Here is a 21,008-nt window from a genome sequence, read left to right as displayed (position 1 = left end):
CAAATAACACAAAAGTTTCAAGGCAACAGGCGGACACTCATTAACGAATAACAATTGTCTCCATCTACGCTCGCAGGTCCCGAGGGGTGCAACCTCTTCATCTACCACCTGCCGCAGGAGTTCACCGATACCGACCTGGCGTCGACGTTCCTCCCGTTCGGCAACGTGGTGTCCGCCAAGGTGTTCATCGACAAGCAAACCAACCTGTCCAAGTGCTTCGGCTTCGTGTCGTTCGACAATGTGGCCTCGGCGCAGGCCGCCATCCAGGCGATGCACGGTTTCCAGATCGGCACCAAGCGGCTGAAAGTGCAGCTGAAGCGCTCGAAGGACGCATCCAAGCCGTACTAGAGCCGGGGCCAGAAAAAGTGTGAGGCAGGAATTCTCAGCGCCAGTCGCGAAAATCAGGAGAAAGTACTATTTTTTTTATAGCGGAAGGACCGGTGTGGAGCGCAAATTGTGCCGAAGGGGAGCAGCTTCTACGTTCGTTCGTCGTTCTGTTCGTAACTTGTCTTGTTCTACGATAAAGAGAGGAAAGGAACGTTATATGTAATTGTTTCACGATTAGCTTATTTTACATCAGACAGCACACATTGCAAGGCGAGTAAGGGAGGATGAAAGATCTATCGCTCGAGGGTGACCCCTCGGACACAAAAAGACAAACAAGACAGACAAGTGGACAAGGTTGTGTATGGAACGTTTTCAATGTCCTGTTTCCGGATTCAATTGATGGCCGTTTTCCTGTTTTTTATCTTTTTCCTTTTCGGTTAACGTTATTTTTCGTTACTTGTTTTATTGAATGGAGAATACCAAAAATTCCAACTACACAAAAACAAACATACTAAAAATGGTAGAATCAACGCAAAAATGTTAGAAGAAAGCACAAAGCAAATGTAGAAAAGGAAGAAAAAGGTAACACCGTGTTCGTAGGACGGATTTTGTTGAGTAGTTTATTTTTCATTCACGTTCTATATTTTTTACTTACAATTATTATTATATTATTATAATTATTTCACCGTCATGTAGAAAAGAGAGAATCGTAGATTTAGAGCCTGACGGCTGGAAAGTGCGCTGAGCGGAGTCGCGTCCCTTGGGAAGTTTTACTGTTTAATACACTCGGTGTTCGGTATTCGGCAGATCACGCAGAATGTTACAAAGTGCAAATTTTTGATATATAGATGTTTTATAATCAAAGTGAGTGCAATTCCTACGGGGACCGATGTCTGCGCGCGGAACCTTTCCAGGGAGAAACCAAAGGCTAGTAGTCAGCTTTTGTTTTGTTGATTGATGCTTATTTTTACCAACCCCAAGTGAACTAGAATTCGTTTTATACCCTACACCCCTACACGTTGTAATAGTAGTAGCAGCTATCAGTAGCCTGAAAAAAAGTGAATTAATTGTTAAACTCTTTGTACCAATCATATTTTTTACGTTTAAGCCAAACTATCCCAAGTGAACTCCATATTTTGAATTTGAGTTACGTTATTTTGTTTTTCTCTATACCCAGTTGTGCAGCAAGAGTAACGTTTAATAATTTATTTTCGTACATTGATCAACACGCGGAACATTAAAAATCTATTAATTAGTAGTTACACGTATATGCATTGGTTAAGTGAAACAAATGCAAATGATAAAAAAAAGCCAGTGGGACTTAGTTGTTAACGTGTAGAGCCAATTACCAATCGAACCGTTTGAAAGCGCACCGCGTGATAAAACAAGAAAAAGAGACAGCTAGACCAAATGTGTTACTAGTGAAAGGTTATGTATACATGTAACTATTTATGTATAATCAGATTAAATGTCACTCATTCATTATTCATTTCCCAGCATCAGCGCACCATTATTAATTCTATTAAAATCTGAAATTGCTATCAATTTAGTTCCATGGTCCGCCGACACCCAACGGAATCGGATTTAGGTGTTCGAACGTGGCACGAAGAACTATGACAACCACTTTGCATGTGGACCGGCTATTGATTGTGCTTTCCGGGAGGAATCGACGAGGGGATTGGCAGTTGTGAAGAGGGTGAATTAGAGTTCTTAATCGGCATGTTGCTCAAATACTGGCAATAACTGATCCACAAAACTTTTATAACAATGCGAACCGTTCATACTTTATTACAATCATACTAACAATTTAATGAAATTATAGAACAATTTCTTACCAAGCTTTGTTAGCGATTTTATAATGTGTGTATAAGGGACCCCCTGGACAAAGACCCAAATTTAACGCTGCTATCAACGGTTTCCTGTAAACTTCCTTCGAATAAAATTACTTTACATACCACGATAGTATTTCCTAACATTTTGTTTGGATTGGGAAACTGAAATTTAGTAATATTATCTATTTTGTAAATGTAAACACGCTAATGGGTCCATTACACACATAGGAGTCCATAGTAGGCATAAGGAACATGTAAATTAAAAGGAGGTCAATTGTAGACACGTAAACAAACGCGACATTGCTATGCATTCCTTGGCAAATTCTTCCAAGAATTCCTCAGTGAAATCTTTCAGGCATTCCTTCATGTTTTTTTCCAGGAATTCATTCGGGAATTCTTTCTTGAATTCCTTTGGTAGTTTCTGCTAGGAATATCTTTAGGAATTCATCTCGAAATTCCTCCGGAATTCTTTCTAAAGTTCCTCCATGAATTGTTCCTAAAGCTCCTTCGTAAAGTTTTTCCAATAATTCCCCGGAAGACTCCAAGAATGGAAATATACCCTGGAATTCCTCTGGCAGGCCTGATAGCGAGTCACTTTTTAGTGACTTGGTCACTTTTTTCGGGCAAGTCACTAAAAAGTCTCTATTTTCGACCTCAAGTCACTAAAGTCACTTTTTCTCGCAAAAAGTCACTATTTTCAACTATTTTGAAACTATTTGACTATTTTTGAATGAAGCTTTATATATAAGTCGAATGATGCTTTGTTCATGAAATGAAATGACGGATCTTGAAAAAATGATCGCTCTGAAACTTCACCAGCCATTTTACTCGTTGCTCTTATTGGCATTTCACCAGTAGCTAATTGACCTTTACTCAATCGATTCTTTATTTTATTAAAAGTTAACTTTCCCAAAAAACCTATATTTTTGACGCCTCCAAGTATTTTTAAAATTTAAAACAAAACATTAAAAAAGTGCTGTTTTTCGAGACTGGGCTAACATCCGCACGATTTTGAACGAACAGCGGGTGAATTTTACTGTCCGGCTCACACGTGCAGCTTTTTTTTTAACTTTTGTTTTCGATTTTTAAAATAGTGAGACGCTTGAGAGAGAGTTGAAAGAGAGAGAAAGTTGACATTAAATAAGCCAAAGAATCGATTGAGACAATAAAACGAGATGCAATTTTTGACGGGAAAGGATATAGATATTATATAAAGGGGATAGCGTTTTCCAAATTTTGAAGATTACATGCGCTGAGTTACATCGAAAATGAGAAAAGTGGATTAAGTCTGCCTAGTCTCCCCTATCAATTGCACTATTGGCGGTTCAGATTAATCTTTTCAATTTTAGATATTCTGCCATGGTGCTTCAGGGAAACTAATAGTTGATGAAAGGCTTGTTATTTAACGCATACCTAAAACAAACATGCTTATCAGTTTTTTATAACAGCAAATTGTTTTTATATTGTTTTTTGTATCACGAGGTCTTAGAATCATAGGGGCGTAACTGGATCAACCCATTGCTCTTCGTCGATGTTTTCTTTTTATCATTGTAGCGAATTGGGTCCTAAAGCCCTACCTTGTTTATGGTTGCAAACGATAGTGCATCGGTCAAGAATACTTGAACCGATGTTTTTAAAATTCTGGTCTAAATCAGTAAAAATGATATTTTTGTGTTTGAGCCATTTTAAGGCAAATTTTGGGCTGTGCAACTTTTGTTGCTGAAAAGGCAACATTTCAGAACGAATGAATCATCCCAAAACGTCAGATCCATATATTAACTGTCAAAGGTTGCGTCGAGTGCCCTGCGGTGTTTTGCTAGTACGTTTGAATCATATTATTCCGTACGTCAAACAAGACCGAAAATGTCGAGGAAGCATTTTCCATTTATTTTTAAATTTCAAATTAAACATTGTTCATTTCGATTTTTGAGTCGAAAAAATAACTGACGCGTTCAGGATGATTAACTTCATCTTTCCCTGAAAGAAAATCAAATATCGATTCTTCATTTTAGGACCCAATTGCGGTAGTTTGCCCAAGATTTAATGGTTTGGTCTTTGGTGGGATAAAGGATGATGGTATCTTGCACCAGACGCAACAATCACGGTTGTAACTGTTGAGTTATTAACGAAGTTTTGGTTCTCACCGCGTGAAATTTTGTTAAAATAAAAATATTTATTTTCTCATCGAAATAATGATATTTGCATTTATGATTGTACTGCAATCGAATTGAAAGGCTATACATTAAATATGTAAGGGATCCCCTGTAAGACCATTAGAAAATAAAAGCCGTTTTCCCTCCCAACATCCACTTTGATCGATATTTTGTAATTTTTCCATATATATTGTGATGATAATTTATACATTTGAAATAGCATAAATGTAAAAGATTTCAATCGCGATTTTTTTTAGATTTTGTTAGATTCGTTATATTTTGATAACTTTAGAATTTGAAGACGAGCCCGACGGTCCTGTATTATAACTAGGAGGTCGAGCGTTCAATCCCAGGTTCGTTGTAACTGAATTTTCATATTTTCGTTTCGTTTTCTGCGCAAACGATCCGTACTTATGTTACTTTCGCACTAAAAATTCCAAATCTGCATCTTTCTTAAGTAGGTGTTCAGCTAATCCAGTGATCGTAATTTTCACTCATCCTCACGAAAAGAGAATGTTCGTTCACGCAGATTTTTGCCTAGAAATCATTTTTATGGGAAGAAAAACAGGTCTTATGGATAGATAACAATGTTTCGCTCACTTCCAGTGGCGCAAACATTTGATTTGCTCGCATGACTACACAAAAGTACGCGTGCACTAATTTCGTATCTCTTCGGAGTGCGTTATGAGAGAGTGGTGAGTGAATGATGGTTTCCACCACAAATTACGTCTCATCGAAATTGAAACAGAAACTGAAAGTCACTATTTGGTCACTTTTTCTGCAACTGAAAGTAACTATTTGGTCCGTTTTTTCGTCAGCTTTGGTCACTAAAGCCACTATTTTCAGCGGCATTGGTCGCTACCAGTCCTGCATTTTCTCCAAAAAATCTTTCGGAAGTTCCTCCAGCAATACCTCTGAAAGTTCTTCCTCCAAGAATTCATCTAGTAGCTCTTCCAGAACTGACGGAACTTCAGGAAGAATCCAAGCAGTACTTCTGAAGAAATTTAGGAGACATTTCCGGAGAAAAATCCCTTTAAGAAGGATTTCCGTAGGAACACCTGACGGAGCTTCCGAAGGAATTTCTGAACGTACTCTCAGTGGAATTCCTAAAGAAATTTTCGGAAGAATTCCTAAAGGAACTCTAGGAGGTAATTTTGTGAGTATTCCTGGCGAAATTTTCCCAGAAATTCTTGAAGGAATTTCCAGAGGAATACCGTCAAACGGGGTGACTTGCAACACTTGCGTTTTCCACAAGTTTTTGTTTTTTTTAAATTTTCCCCCAGCGGAGGAACAGCTGATACACGATAGTTTTATTTTTCAAAAACTGTAGATTCAGTTTTTAAACATTTTTTCAAAACTAGCATTGATTTTATGTTACCGAATTCCTTTACCATGCCACGAAACTACAAGAAACCTGCAGAAAATCGCATGTATGCTAATTTTTCAAAGGAAACTTTGATGAAGACAGCGGTAGATGTTTAAAATAAAAACAAATTGTTTATCCGGGAAGTCGCTTGGCGGTACGATTTGTCCGCAACTATAATTTCACATTATCTTGATACAGAAACAGTAAAACTAAGACTTACGGTGGTCGAATGGTTTTGAATCCCCAAGAAGATCCAACATTGGTGGCTGGTTTGCTGCTTGCTGCGGTGTGGCAAATACCTTTTTAAAAAAATTATCTTGACATAATCGTGGCGGGGAAAGAAAGGAGAACCGTTTTAAAAACAATTATCCAGGGAATGACTGATGGTGCACGCCATTCTTAAACCGACATATATCACTTTCAAACCGATAACCGATTAAAAAAAAGCGAAATGAGGGGCCCCTGATCCTCTAAGTAAGGCCTCTGCATTGACAGTGGTGAAGAATGACCCAGGATGAAAAATTACTATAATTAAGTTGTTCTAAAACATGTTACGATTGAATTCGATGAAGTGTTGCAAGTCACCCCGCAGTAAGGGTGGCTTGCAACACCCATCATTTTGATATTATTTTCATATTTTTATTATTGTTGTATATCTGATTATATGTCTAATCATTAATATTAAGTCACATTAAAAGTATCATATACTAGAATGAATAAATCTTTTTAATTCAGAATTATTGAGAGAGAAACTTGAAAAGTGTCACCCCGTGTGACGGTACCTGAAGGAACTTTCGGTGGAATTCCTGATGGAACATTCTGATAAATCCCTGAAGGAATTTTCAAAGGAATTCCTTAAGGAACTTTCGAAGAATCTTACGGGCGAATACATGGATTACCGCATGAAACCGTGTAGGGAGGAAGAAAATGCTGGATAAATTACTGCAAGTATTTCCGTAAAAACTACTGCTAAAATTTGCGGATGATTTCTTTGAGGAATTTCTGGAAGAATTCCCTGGGAAAAAATCGGAAAAATACTGGAGGAACTTCGAAAGAATTTGCTGGTTGGAATTCTTTTTTTATTTATTCGTTTATGTAGAGGCTCACTCGTCGTATAAGAGCTTAACAGAGCCGAGATTCCCGCCCATGGTGTCTGTAGAGCACCATTAAATTTTGCACCTTCTAACCTTCATCAAATTATTTTAACAACCAAAAGCAATATCTGGCACATCTTTATGGTTCCAGTAGACAGCAAATATAATCAATTTTGAGTACAAATAGTTAAACTATTAAAATCTCAGTGTTTTTTTTTTTTCAACAATTCGACGAATGGCAGTCCCCAGTCGACGTCTATAGGTATGAACTAGGGTGGTCTAACCGGTAATACCGGTATTACCGGCCAATTTTGAGTACCGGAAATACCGGTTTTAGAGACGGAAAATACCGGTATTTCCGGTATTTCAAATTTCGCTGTTGGTATAAAAATCTCGAATAATAGTTTTCAGTTAAGCTAAAAATTCACCGCTAAAAATGCCGTAATAGTTCTCTTCCGGTGATAACATGTGAAAAATGATTTGCTGCAAAAATATGTCTGTTCTCGATTCGGAAAAAAAACTTGTATTGGTGACTGACACCAAGTCACGCTAGAATAGCATGTTATCCATGCTCGAACGGTTCTACGAGTTTCAGGGGGCTCTTCAAACGACTTTGATCGGTTTGAAGCTGCAATCCAAACTTATCTTCCATGATTTTTGTTTTCGCTAGGTGAAATAATTCAAGCCCTCGAACATGTTCAAGCTGCTGTGGAACTACTCTGCCGACGTGGCATTTATCAAGTTAAGCCACAGAAATAGCCGCCGTTGGGATGCTCTCAAAGAACGAATGCAAGAGACGATCAGAAATAATTGATTTTGACATTTTCTTCAAGACATCCATCTTTGATTAAGGACAAGATCTTGAAGCGTCTAATGATTCATGCATCAGAGCAGAATGCATAGGCATGTGGACGATTTTTCTGGTTTATCGGTAAAAGAACAACTCATTAAGAGACCGTAGCAGAGCAAAATACTTTGCTGGTGGCAATTACCTTGACGGCAGCATCCTTGCAAGCAAATCATAAAGATTTCTCCTACTATGAATCTAAAGCGATTGAAGGCAAGTACTTGAGACTGATTTTCGACGCTCTTGGAACCATTCCTCCAACTTCGATTGAACCAGAGAAAGCAGCTGGAAACATTGTCAACAAAATCCGATGCGGATTGGGAAATTAATTGCTCAGTATGTTATGTCTATTTAAATTTCACTTCGTCCAGCTCAACCAGCAATGGTTTTACCTTGGGTTTTTACACTTGAAGTATATTAATAAATATTGTTTTTCGCCCAAAAGTTTTTATTTCTGAAATTTTCACAAATACCGGTTTTTACCGATATTACCGGTATTGACTCCATCAAATATCGAATACCGGTATTTGTCAAAAATGGCCAATACCGACCACCCTAGTATGAACTGGCTATGAACTCGAAATTTTCTTACTTTAGAGCAGTTGATGGTTCATTTAGTGGATTTAATTCACAAACTGGTTTAGTCGTTGTTTTATCTTCTAAGAATTTTTACAAACATGCCTCGTTTCTCAAGAAACATTTATTTCAAAAGCCTTCCGTGAATTCCTACAAAAGTTCCATCAAAGTTTCTCCAATTTCATGAAACGCGATATTGCGGAGAAGAAACCTATTCTGTTTGTTGTCTTCAACGCCGAGCACTGATTTAAAAATCGTTTCATTGTTTTGTTGTTGTAGAAACAAAATTGCTTGAATTCTAAATGCCACGCCACCCGGACCGCCCACCCACCTCCCCCTACATCCGGCCCTGGTGTACTGTGACGATCTACTTCGCGGTCAGTCATCTGCCCGCATTACGTCATCAGGTTACCGCACTCTGTTTATCGCCCGACCCGCGACGCAAATGCCTCTGCTGGAGGGCCATTCAGTGCGATCGTGCTGCTGGATGGGGTCTCTTCGTCGGGGTCGTCGAGCTCAGTTTTCCGTCCAGCTTCAGTTTCGCACTAGCGATTGCCGATTCTTGATCGCGGTCAGTCCGTTCCGCTCCGATAGCCGCTTCCTATGACGGCGTCTGAACACTCGCAAACCGTTTCTCTTCCCTAACACAGGATGTTCCGCTACCAGCGTCTCCCGAGCCAGTCAAAGATAACTCGCTCCTGCGGAGTTATTGGGTGCACATGAGCGCTTTTCGCATGGCGATAGGGTGTGCACGTCGGTCGGAGTGCTCATGATGGTAATAAGACTCTGTTGATGCAACAGCAATGCTAATTTATTTTTCCCGAGATTTCATCAAACAAACTCACCCTTCGAGACCTTTTCATGATAATTTGCGTACCACGAAGAAATTGTAAGTTTGGAGATGCGTTTCCACTGGAATGGCTATTTAAGGCAGCTGTTTCGATATTTAATCTGGACGGAACGATCTATAAAATTAATCGTTGGTTGATTGACACGAGGGAATGAAGATTCGATATTCTGCAGTTATTATAGGATGTGACTAAATTCACCTTCTAGAATGTTTTCTCAGCACTGGCAGAAATTCAGAAAAAAATATCAAGGATGTCAAATGATTTCATATTTTTAATACCTCGATGAACTTTTAGATTTCCTGAAGTTAACCAAAGTTTAAAAATCTTACATCAGATCCTCTAATTTAATTGACATTGATGCAGATATCTGGATAGAGGCAATGACTAACTTTGAACATATGTAATATAACGCGAACTTATAGAATCATTGTCAATACGCAGAGCTGTTAACAGGTCACTTTTTACTTTTTCTTCCAGTCAACAGGTTTGTCTTTCTGTCTACGGCGAAAACCAAGTCATTTTACGTATTTTTTGCATTTTTGACATCGGAGTGGTAAATAATTTGATATATTAATGTGACTACCAACTCATAAACCATAAACTCTGCTATAGTGATGCAGAAATATTTAGCAGAGCGTTCAATTCAGTAAAATGCTACATTTAGACAAGGCAAGTGAATTGAGCAAGTCGCTTGAATCGAACGCGAACTGAACGTGTACACCTTAATTCAATTCACTTGAACGAAAAGAAAGTTGAACATGTTCAACTTTTGGCAAGTCAATTGAATTCAACTGAGTTGTTCAATTCACTTGCCCTGTCAAAACGTAGCATTATTCATTGAATGAAAAGAACAACTACATCAAACAAATTATGCTACGTTTTGACAGGGCAAGTGAATTGAACAACTCAGTTGAATTCAATTGACTTGCCAAAAGTTGAACATGTTCAACTTTCTTTTCGTTCAAATGAATTGAATTAAGGTGTTTACACGTTCAGTTCGCGTTCAATTCAAGCGACTTGCTCAATTCACTTGCCTTGTCTAAACGTAGCATTAATATCAGATTTTGCTATTCAATTAGCTTTAACATCAGCATTGGGAAATTCGCACAATTTCGTAGGTAAGCCTGGATTATTGCATGAGGGTAGCATTACTTTAATCCGTTGAGACAGATATTGAGTTAGAAATCATTCACGTTCAATCACGTGAAACACAGAAAGAACTAAGACAGAGGTTCAAAGTAGTAAAAGGACGAGCTTGGAAGCCTTTAAGCCTTTTCCTGCGGCCCGCGAAGGATTTCTGAGAATACACTACATGTGGCCCATTGATAAGCATTATATGACAGGAAAAGCTTTTTATCATTTCAAATATTTCGTTATACTTGGGAGCCTGTCAATTTCATATCATTATGATGTTGAAGCATGATATAGATGTTATGTAGATCGACAGCAGATAGATTTAGATGGGATTTAATAGTAGCAAGTCGCAGATTTAATGGAACTAAAGGTTGAACTACAGGTAAATGGTAAAGGTAAAAATAATGTTATACACTGCTCCGTAATAAGAATGCTTTTATTTTTCAAAATAGGTTTTAGGTTTTAGCGAAATTGAGCTGAATTTTTTCTGGGTTTTTACTCCCTGAAAATACGTTGACTATCAACTATGGATTCTGTTCGAAATATTATTCGAATTCTGAAATTCGCTGATACAGATTCTGTTAAAAACCTTCAAACGGATTCTATTCAAAATTTAAAACGGATTATGTTCAGAATCTTAATCGGACTCTATTCAAAATTTCAAACGAACTCCGAAAGGATACTGCTCCGAATCTCGATCGAAATTCTGTTCAGAATCACGAACGGATACTTTTTAGAATTGCTATCGGATTCTGTTTGAAATTCCGAACGGATTCTGTACAGAGTCCCAAGCGGATTCTTTTCAGAATCTCAAACGGACTCTGTTCAAAATTCCGCATTCCAGGCGGATTCTGTTTAGAATCTCGAATGAATTTTGTTCAGAATCTCGAGCGGATGCTGCTAAGAATCCCATATGGGATTTTTCTCAGAACCCTTCGTTATTTGCTACGACAAGTTATAGTTATAGCACAATAAACGTCAACTATAAAAAACATGAGATCGAAATTACAGAATCGATCGACATATGATCATATGGAAAACCGCTTAAAATATGTTCTGCCAACTGAGCCATATTTTGGTGAAGTTTCGTGTAAAGTCCTCTACTGCAAAAAGTGTACTAAAGACTAGAAGTCAGCTACGGTGATAAAACCTGTAGAACGAAATGTCCTCACAAGTACATATTTTATTTGAAAAAGATTCACAGGAATAAAATATTTAGTACAAATATACAATATTTTGTAATATGCAATATGGACTGAAAAACAAATATTGCAAATATACTGCCCCGCTTCAACAGCTCAAATTCTCTGTGCGGCCCTTGATAGTAAGCTTGCTGGGGACCACTGGACTAAAGACATCATTATTCATTACCGTCATTAGTGTTGAGGTCGAAGTACGTATACTTGTAAAGATTACAAATAAATAATTCATGCCAAGTGAAGACATTCCACTAAATAAGAACACAATTATCATTTTATCGGTTTTGTTGAATAATGTTTTGGCAATTCATAATTTTTGTGGAATTTATTACTCCTTCAAATTGACATTTTCGGCCAAGAGGGAGACATAATTTTTGAAAATAATTTGTATCGACCTTATTAACTTAATATAAAAGTCAGTTTTTTTCACTGCAAATAAAATTAAAAGTCACTATTTAATCCCTTTTTCAACAGTGTTGGTCACTAAAGTCACTATTTTGAACGGCATTGACCGCTACCAGCCCTGGTAACACAAAATTGGGACATTTTAGACCCCCTCACTTTCCCTCGTAACATTTTTGCCTTTCTCGTATACAAATTATACGTAAAGGCTATATGTTCGCTCCAAAAACAAACTTTTTATAGGAGGCTCGGAGACCCATAGTGTTATATACCGATCAACTCAGCTCGACGAATCGAGGTGATGTCTGTGTGTGTGTATGTGCGTGTGTATGTGTGTGTATGTGTGTGTATGTGCGCAAAAAGTCTAGCCCACTTTTCAGGCACATAGCCCTGACCGATTTGCTCGCAACAAGTTGCATTTGACGCAGAAACCTGTCCCATTGTTTCCTATTGACAATTGGCCGGATCGGACTATGGGCTCAGAAGTTATGGTCAAAATACTTTTTCTCTCAAAAAAGCGCGTAAAAATTTATAGCTCACTTTTTTAGCACTTACCCTCAACCAATTTCCTCGCAACAGGTTGCATTCGACGCAAAAACATGTCCCATTTTTTCCTATTGAAAATTGGCCAGATCGGACTATGGGCTCGGTAGATATGCCCAAAATATATTTTTTCATACCAAAAGTGCGTAGAAATTACTCACTCGAAAAAAAACGAGAAAGGCACCATCACCGCTAGGTGGATTAATCTGGGTTTTTATTAAATGATTTAAATTATTTGTATGAACCGCAACGCTCGAATTGACCACCTCCCTCCCTCCCTGCCTCAACAGCGCTACGTAATTTGTGAACAGTTCCTATCTATTTAGGTCAGCTATGATTTTCTTCTTTCTTCTAATACTTGTGACACATATATGATACCAATATCACTGTACAGCATAAAATCATATGTCTGTCACCCAAAATCACGCTGGTATCACGATAGCACGATGATTTCCGTACCCTGCCCTTCGACCGTTGTATTGTACGAAACAGAACATAATTTGTTGTTTGAAATGTCAAATACGCCGTTTGACATATGAAATAAAAACAAACATTTGCAAGCTGACTGAGTAAAAATCGTTTTTCTGCAATTCCGGGTGATATTTTTCGCAACATTGGCAAAATAATCATTCGTAAGCCCATTATTTGCTACAATTGGGTTGTTTAGAGGTATATATGTTTTTACATATTCAGAATCTGCATAAAAAACTGAGCCTAAGCCCAGGAACAATTTTTATTTTGCATTTTAAATTTATATGGGACTAAAAAATTGTTCTTATGCTGCATGGGCCAACTGTCATTCTATTGATTGAAATGGCTTATTGTTTACTGTATAAAAATGTAAATAAAAAGTTTACAAACAAAATAAAAATTTGTTGGAGATCAGCAAAGCATGCTCTTTATGTTAGACCAGCGGTTCTCAACCTGGGGTACATGTACCCCTGGGGGTACCTTCGCTGGTCCCAGTGGGTACCTCGGACAAAAATACGTAATGGCGGACGTATTACAATGAGGGACCGACTGTTTACTTCGATGATATTTACTTCCAGGGTGCAGCAGCCGTACAAATTGTAGATAACAACCTTCCGTGCGCCATGTTTACGGTACTCGTCACTGAGTAACAATACCGGCGTTTCTATCTGTGTTGTTAAATCTGCTACTCTATGTTTTGAGATTTCTCACAATTTTCACCATGAGCTCATGGAAGAATGGTAGTTGGAAATAATAAAATGTATGGGAAAATCAGGTATTTTGCAAATTTATGGAAAATGGTGGTGTTTTAGAAGAAAGTAGTGATAAGGGATGAAGTATGAGGTGGAAAGATTATCTCCTGCACTTATTGCACTGATTAGTAGTCTAATAGTGATGAAATTTCGATTTCACTACCACTGAAAAAACGCCATCTCTTGCATTAATCGTTTTGACTGGTACCTTATTACAATCGAAACTTATTCTAAGCATTCACCCAGACAGCTCGAAGGCCTTCTTCCAAGATGTTCAGAAGCCTTCTTTCGAGAGGCTTGGAAGCATCCTTTCAAGATGCTTGGAAAACTCCCTTCAAGAGGTTTGGTAGCCTCCTTTCAAGAGGCCTGCAAGCCTTTTTTCAAGAGACCCGGAAACCTCGCTTTGAGATACCCGGAATCCTCTTTCCAATAGGCTCGGAAGCCTCCTTTTAAAAAGGTCGGAAGCCTTCTTTCAAAAAGTTCGGAAGACTCCTTTCAAGAGGCTCGAAAGATTCTTTTCAAAAGGCTCAGATAACAACTTTCAAGAGGCCGGAAGCCTTGTTTTAAGATGCCCGGAGGTCTACTTTCAAGAGGCTCGGAAGTCGCCTTTTAAAAGAGTCGGAAGACTTCTTTCAAAAAGCTCGGATAGCTCCTTTTAAGGGGCTCGGGAAGCTATTTTTAAGAGTCTCGGAAGACTCCTTATGAGAGGCCTGGAAGCCTCGCTTCAAGAGACCGGAATTCTCAAAAGCCTCAGAAGCCTTCTTTCAAGAGACTCGAAAAGTTCTTTTCAAGTGGCTCGGAAGCCCATTTTCAAGAGGCTCGGAAGCCTGTTTACAGTAAGCTCAGAAGCCTCTCTCCAATAGACTCGGAAGCATTTTTTCAAGAGGTCTGAAAGCCGTATTCTAAGAAGCCTGTAAGCCTGCTTTCAAGAGGCTGAGAAGCTTCTTTTCAACAGACTGGGAAGCCTCTTTTCAAGAGGCCGGAATCCTTGTTTTAAGACGCCCGGAAGTCTACTTTCAAGAGGCTCAGAAGCCGCCTTTTAAAAGGGTTGGAAGCTTTTTTTCAAAAAGCTCGGATGGCTCCTTTCAAGAGGCTGCGGAAGCTTCTTTCAATAGGCTCGGAACCCTCTTTTTAACAGGCTCGGAAGTCTATTTTCAAGAGGCTCGGAAGCTTATTTTCAAGAGGCTCGAAAGCCTATATTCAAGTGGCTTGGAAGCCTATTTTCAATAGCCTCGTCTTCCAACAAACCCAGAAGCCTGCTTTCAAGAGGCTGGGAAGCTTCTTTTCAAGAGGCCGGAAGCCTTGTTTTAAGGCGCCCGCAAGTCTACTTTCAAGAGGCTCGGAAGCCGCCTTTTAAAAGGGTAAGAAGCCTTCTTTCAAAAAGCTCGACTCCTTTCAAGAAGCTCGGGAAGCTCCTTTCAAGAGGCTTGGAAGCCTCCTTTCAAGAGGCTTGTAAGCCTCCTTTTAACAGGCTCGGAAGCCTATTTTCAAGAGGCTCGCAAGCCTATTTTAAGAAGGCTCGCAAGCCTATTTCCAAGAAGCTCGGAAGCTTATTTTCAAGAGGCTCGAAAGCCTACTTTCAAGTGGCTCGGAAGCCTATTTTCAAGAGGCTCGGAAGCCTCCTTTCAAGAGGCTCAGAAGCCTCCCTCCAATAGGCTTGGAAGCATACTTTCAAGAGGCTCAGAAGCGTCCTTTCGAGATGCAAAGGAAGCCTCCTTTTAAGTGGCTCGAAAGCCGCCGTGCAAGAGGCTCGAAAGCTATTCAAGAGGCTCAGAAGCCTCTTATCAAGGTGCGGAAGCCTACTTTTAAGAGATTCAAGGGCTTGGAATTGTCCTTTCAAGAGACCTGGAAGCCTACTTTCAGGAGGGGTACCTCAATTAATGCAATAGTTTGAAGGGGTACCTCTCAAGAAAAAGGTTGAGAACCGCTGTGTTAGACTATAAAAAACATGTTTCATATTTTTCTCTCCTGAACAACCCAATTACGCTCTGAAGATGTCTTTCTTCCGGGAAGACCGTCACTTTTGCATGATATTCAATGGTTTGAGTTCTGTATCGTGTGATTTCGAACATTTTGTGCAAGGATCCCATGGGTTTTGATTGGAATGAGGTTTGGGGATTGGGAAGAACGCGGGATCTTTGATTTTCCATTAGTCAGCATCTACTTTTTTAGATGGGTAGAATGTTTTTTACCGTTGTTTTGGACAAATTTGAAATTTGATCTATGAGCCAATTGAACGGTGCTGGCTTTATTTTTCAAAATGTCCAAATGAGTTAAACGATCAGTGCCGTTTGCACTGAAATCACCCCAAACCATAGAACAGAGTGACTAACGTCCGCAGAAATAATTGCCCTGCGGAATATTTACAAGAACTCGCATATTTCTGCTAAAATACCTGTACGAAGAATTGGAAAACTATTATGTTTTCATATCGATGAATGACGCGAATTCACAATTTATTAAAAAAAATATGGGTAAATATTGTGTAATACTCATAAAAACTATAGTAACAGTTTAAGATTTCTATACATTTTGATGAAACATATAGTTTTGGAAAGCGGTAGAAACAGCTGACAAAAAGATACAACGGTGCTGGAAAGAAAAGATGTGTGTCATCTTGTTACTGTACGCGTACAGCGTGATACGAAAATCATTGTGCGGAAATCATATGTCTGTCGATAGTATAAAAGGAACCTCGAATACAGAGCACAGAATTGAGGAATATTGGAACCAGTTTATGTTATTATTGTGCCTTGCAGCAAAATGCCAACTTTCGTTACCATTTTCCAAGGCTCTCGTAGTTGTGTAAAATTTATCCGCAGTATAAAAAGCACGTGCTATCAAAGCATTTATCGCCATAATCCACAACGTGGCGACCAACATTTCAAACAAATCAAAGTAGCTTGTTTGTATGGTTTCTTTAGGCAACTATCTGCACTGCACTGTATCACATGGCAACGCCGATGTCCAGCAAAGATTTTCTACGTATTGAGATCTTTCGGAAACGATGATCTTATCCCCCTTCCAAGAGAACTATTTAGTAGTATCAAAAGTTAGGCAAAATTTGATTGTATTGCAAAATACTAATTTCGCCCCTTAGGGATATGGCAACACTAATAAACAGTCTCCGTTTAAAAATAATATGGGACTGATAAAGTTTTGATATGATCTGATTTTGTTAACGATTTCCAGCGAAAGATTTTTGCTCTAATTCCTATCATAAGACAAGTATTGTATTAACTCGTTTCATGACAGGTGAAGACATTTTACTGAAGAGGTTCGAAGAACGGTTTTATTTTAATCGCTCTTATTGCTGCGGAAAACTTCGCGGTCATCCAATTCACCGTTTTGCGGATCAACAAAATATTGACGAACAATATTGCCAACGGTGCCCAACTCTATTCCTAACCCTACCATAAATCAATGGAATGAGTGCGTGCTGACCACTATGTCGCTTAATCCATTTAGAGAACTACAACACCCTGTTTGTGTGTTCCAAACAGAATTTCCCTTTCGGTGGACTCTACGGATGGGTGCGAGGTAATCCAGTGACAATGGATCCACCCCCTTCCACCTGAAAAGCTAGTGTAATAATTATTGTAATTACAAATAGCGGCGGCCATAATTAGCTGAAGTAACAATACGCACCTAAACACCCCCTGAGGCAGGCCACCATTGTTTCCATTGCATTGTCAGCCCATCCGGTGCTGCTTGTTGGAGGTGTCAAAAAAGACTTGGATCCCCACTCAACGCACGTATCGACAATCTGGAAATCGAATCCATTCTCGGGAGCATGTGTTACCACGCGAACACAAAGGAAGCAACCCCCATCCCCTTTTCACTGTGTCAGGCAGTTCAAAGCGAAACACCACGCGTCTCCATGGTTCGTTCTTCCCACCTTCGCCCAAGCAACCCACATCGGCGGGGGTGCCCGGTGGAGACGCATCATATTCCAAAGCTCCCGGACTTCAAACGGACCTGGCTTTGTTGTTCGACCGGTTTGAACTGTCGGAGTTCCATGGAAGTTGGTCCCACGCGCTAATTGCAAAATTATATCCTGCGAAACGCGCAAATAAATAATTGGAATCGAACCATTTCCAGCGGCGTTGTGTCGGGTGGTTGTTAATTTGAACAGCGTCTACCGCCACCGACTGGCACTATCAGATCAGAGCCTTAGTTTGGAGCCCAACCAACCAACATCGCGCCGCGTTGATTATGATGAATTATTAAATTACTAAACTCCCGCAACAATACGCGCGAGCTGTTTTTATGCCAGCTGGCTGTGGCGGGAAAGTTTTCCGAAATGTTCGAACGGAAGATTTGTTGGTTTGCGAAAATTTTCAGTGTCTCATTCACTGTGCGCCATTGAAATATAATACGTTTGGTTAATTCAATCAACCGCTTATGAAGATTTGCTAACAGCTATCGCGTTTATAATTAGTTACAATTCCCGGAAAGCAGATTCAATAATGTGTAAAAGTGTGTATTCAACAGAGCACTACAATTGGATTGGAACTTAGGGCAGACCTCGGTACATAGTTACAAGCCGAGTGCATGGGTTGTTTAGTTGGATTTCAATAGTTTTCTGTTCTGTTAGTTTATTTTACGTATTTGTCTAGATTTAATTACACACATCGTAGAACACTTTCAGTTGTTCCGTTCGCTGCTTGTTCTTTTGTAAATATTATTCGTTTTGTTTCTTTTAAGTGTTCTTATTTATTGAACTAATTAAACATGCTTTCGTTTATTGTGTTTCTGTTTTCAGTCAGTTTGTATTTTATAGCAAATGCTTTTCTGTTTTCTCATCCATTTTCACTTTAATTTAGTAGGGTTTTAAGTTTTACGTTTTTATTTTAAACCAGTAATCGAGAAGAAGACATAAACCGTTTTTCTCGATTATTTTTTCTTTTCAACAATAAACTATCAACCAACAATCAGTCCAATAAGTAGGTAAATGATTAAATCACTAAGCGTTTCAAGGTGTGCTGTAATTCCGTTTTGTTGTTATGAAATACTTATAGAAACGTATGTACTATGCTGTACTGTACACTCAGCTTCGACCTGGTGTCCTTCGGAAACATTCAATTATTTGTCGTCGGTTGGAGGGTGAGCAGAAGAAATATTGGTTTCGAATGAAGAATGTGTTGAACATTAAATTAATGGAGCTATATGTATTAAAAGCATTGAAAAGTAGGCTGACTAATGACTATTGAAAGTAAGCCGATTTTGTAATGAAAAATTGTCTGTACTACAACATTTGAGTCCAATTTTCTTTTTTTTTTCAATTAATGTTCATAAAATTGAGGCCACCCGAAAATAAAACCATCTATATTAGTTAATGTAAAATTATTCAGAGGGATTTTCATCAAATTATAACATTAATCAGCTATTTTATTTATAAACAATGCTTCTGTTCACCCAAATAACCGAAATAAGAGAAGCGAAATGATGAAACAAACCTATACAGAAACAAAAATTACGACTGAATAATATTAGTAGAAAGAAGCCAGCAAACAGAAAACAATCTACTAGAAAAAAACATAAAATAAAAAAATGGAAAACAAAGAAAACCGCGAAAAAAATGAGGAAATTATGTGAATCATTATTTGTAGTTAAATCAAATGCCTGATACTGTGAGAAACATACAAAAATGAAATAAAAGTAAGGGACAGAAAAAAGGGATTTAAGAAGTACTAAGTAAGAAGTAAGAAAAGAAGATAGAAAAACCAACAAACTAGGCTTAGTAACACCCGGACACAGACACACAACACAAGCACACACCGTTTTGTACCATGTAAAAAATGTAAAGTAGAGAGAGAAACGTGAAACACAGATCAGCAGCGCTACTAACACGGAAGCCACGATATCCCGGATTCATATCGGTAAACAATCAGCTAGGAATCACCTTCGTTCGTATTTTTCGTACACCCACACACACACACACTAGACACAATGTAGTGAACCCATCAATTCAGAATTCTGCAGAAAATTCCACCTCTTTGTGTGTAGTGAGGAATCAAAAACAAAACCAAACCATCTTTCAAGTGAAAACCGAGCAAATGTCGTAGATCCATTTTATTGTTATTCTAAGTTAAACGAAAAAAAAAATCAAAAACCTTAGTTCATAGATGGTAGTGTGTAAATTTGATTCCCGTGATTCTGCAACGCTGCGAACGCGAAACAAAAATGAGTAAAATTCTAGTGAAAATCAAAAAAATATATACGATCCTTTTCGATCCCCGTCAGACCCTCGTCGAAAACAATAAAAAGCGCGGATAAGGAAAAAGGGGAAACATTTCCCGAATTTGTCGTGGGAAGATGTTTTCGTTTTTGTACATTTGTTTTTGTTTTCCTGTGTACCTTTCAGAGCGCAGGAGACGGGCCAGTTCTTTTCGCGCGCTCTCGATGATAAAAAAATAAGGTGTGGAAGGAGGCAGTCGGAATCACACAAATTTGCTAAATGTGCCAGTTTTAAGAAACCAAATAATAATGAGACGGTAATTCAGTTGGTAGGAGACGCGAATTTCGGTGAGCGAAATTCGAGAACAAACACGCGAGAGTAGCTTTTTTCATTCGTGGGGCGGGAACTGGATGTGTAAAGTTAAGGTCGTTGGAAATCCAAATCAGTGAAAATATGTGAATAAGAGGATAAGAAAGAAAAAAAATGTCTATAAGATGGTAAAAATTAAGGGAAAACTTAACTATATATTATATACACTAGGTACTTATATATTGATATATATTATATACAAAGAGGAGAAGAGGAAGGCGAAACACGCGTTCTGTTTTATGTTCATCATGAAGAACAGAGAGTCACAATCTTCATCGTTTTTAGTCATTTATTTTGTTTCAACATTCTGTTCTCAAATTTCTTGTAAACGGAGAACTAAAATTCTTTGTTCAATTTCGTTATCATCATCAGTAGATAAACCAATGAATCTAAAATGTAATTTGTCAACAATCTGTATTTTGTTTATATCATCAAACAAAACAATCAACAATTGTTTGAGTCCGTACCGTTTCTGTTTTTCCTTGTCAATTTGATAAATAAAATTTTGAAGTCATAAATCTGTCGCCTAGACTTATTCAAATTATCCGAACAGTCCATTATTGTTAATCCCATTTCAGACAGATACTTCCGGATGAGTTTTCCAGTCCTTACAAACACATAAAAAATAGATACATATTAGAGTGGGGCGCAGTTGTATGGAAAAACGCAAACTTCGTCCGATCAAGTGAGATCACGGTTTTTCTGAATCGTTTTAGGACCCCAATCAACTGTGCAAAATATGGGCTCGATTGGTTGTGACCTCGCATGCCGCATCGCGTTTTAAAATTACATAGAGATTAGCCAACCAATCGGTCCCAAATTCTGCACAGTTGCTCAGGACCCAGAATGGCTTCGAAAAACCATTGATTTGAAAAACCCTGTCCATGGATAAGGGGCTTGACGTTGATATT

At 38.5% G+C, this 21,008-nt stretch overlaps 1 protein-coding gene across 2 annotated transcripts in view; it reads left to right on the top strand.

The window, feature by feature from the left end:
• LOC134213681 (CUGBP Elav-like family member 1) overlaps window positions 1–19,337 on the top strand; it is a 495,491-nt gene extending 476,154 nt beyond the window's left edge. For both annotated transcript variants that reach the window (XM_062692950.1, XM_062692951.1), the window contains one exon: window positions 77–19,337. In XM_062692950.1, coding sequence (XP_062548934.1) covers window positions 77–348 — 272 coding nt within the window. In that variant the 3' untranslated portion in view covers window positions 349–19,337. The remainder of the gene's footprint in view (window positions 1–76) is intronic.
• Window positions 19,338–21,008: the final 1,671 nt, after the last annotated feature.

This window comes from Armigeres subalbatus, chromosome 2, assembly GCF_024139115.2.
Source record: "Armigeres subalbatus isolate Guangzhou_Male chromosome 2, GZ_Asu_2, whole genome shotgun sequence".
Taxonomy (NCBI): Eukaryota; Metazoa; Arthropoda; class Insecta; order Diptera; family Culicidae; genus Armigeres; species Armigeres subalbatus.
This window is presented reverse-complemented; position numbering and strand designations above follow the sequence as displayed.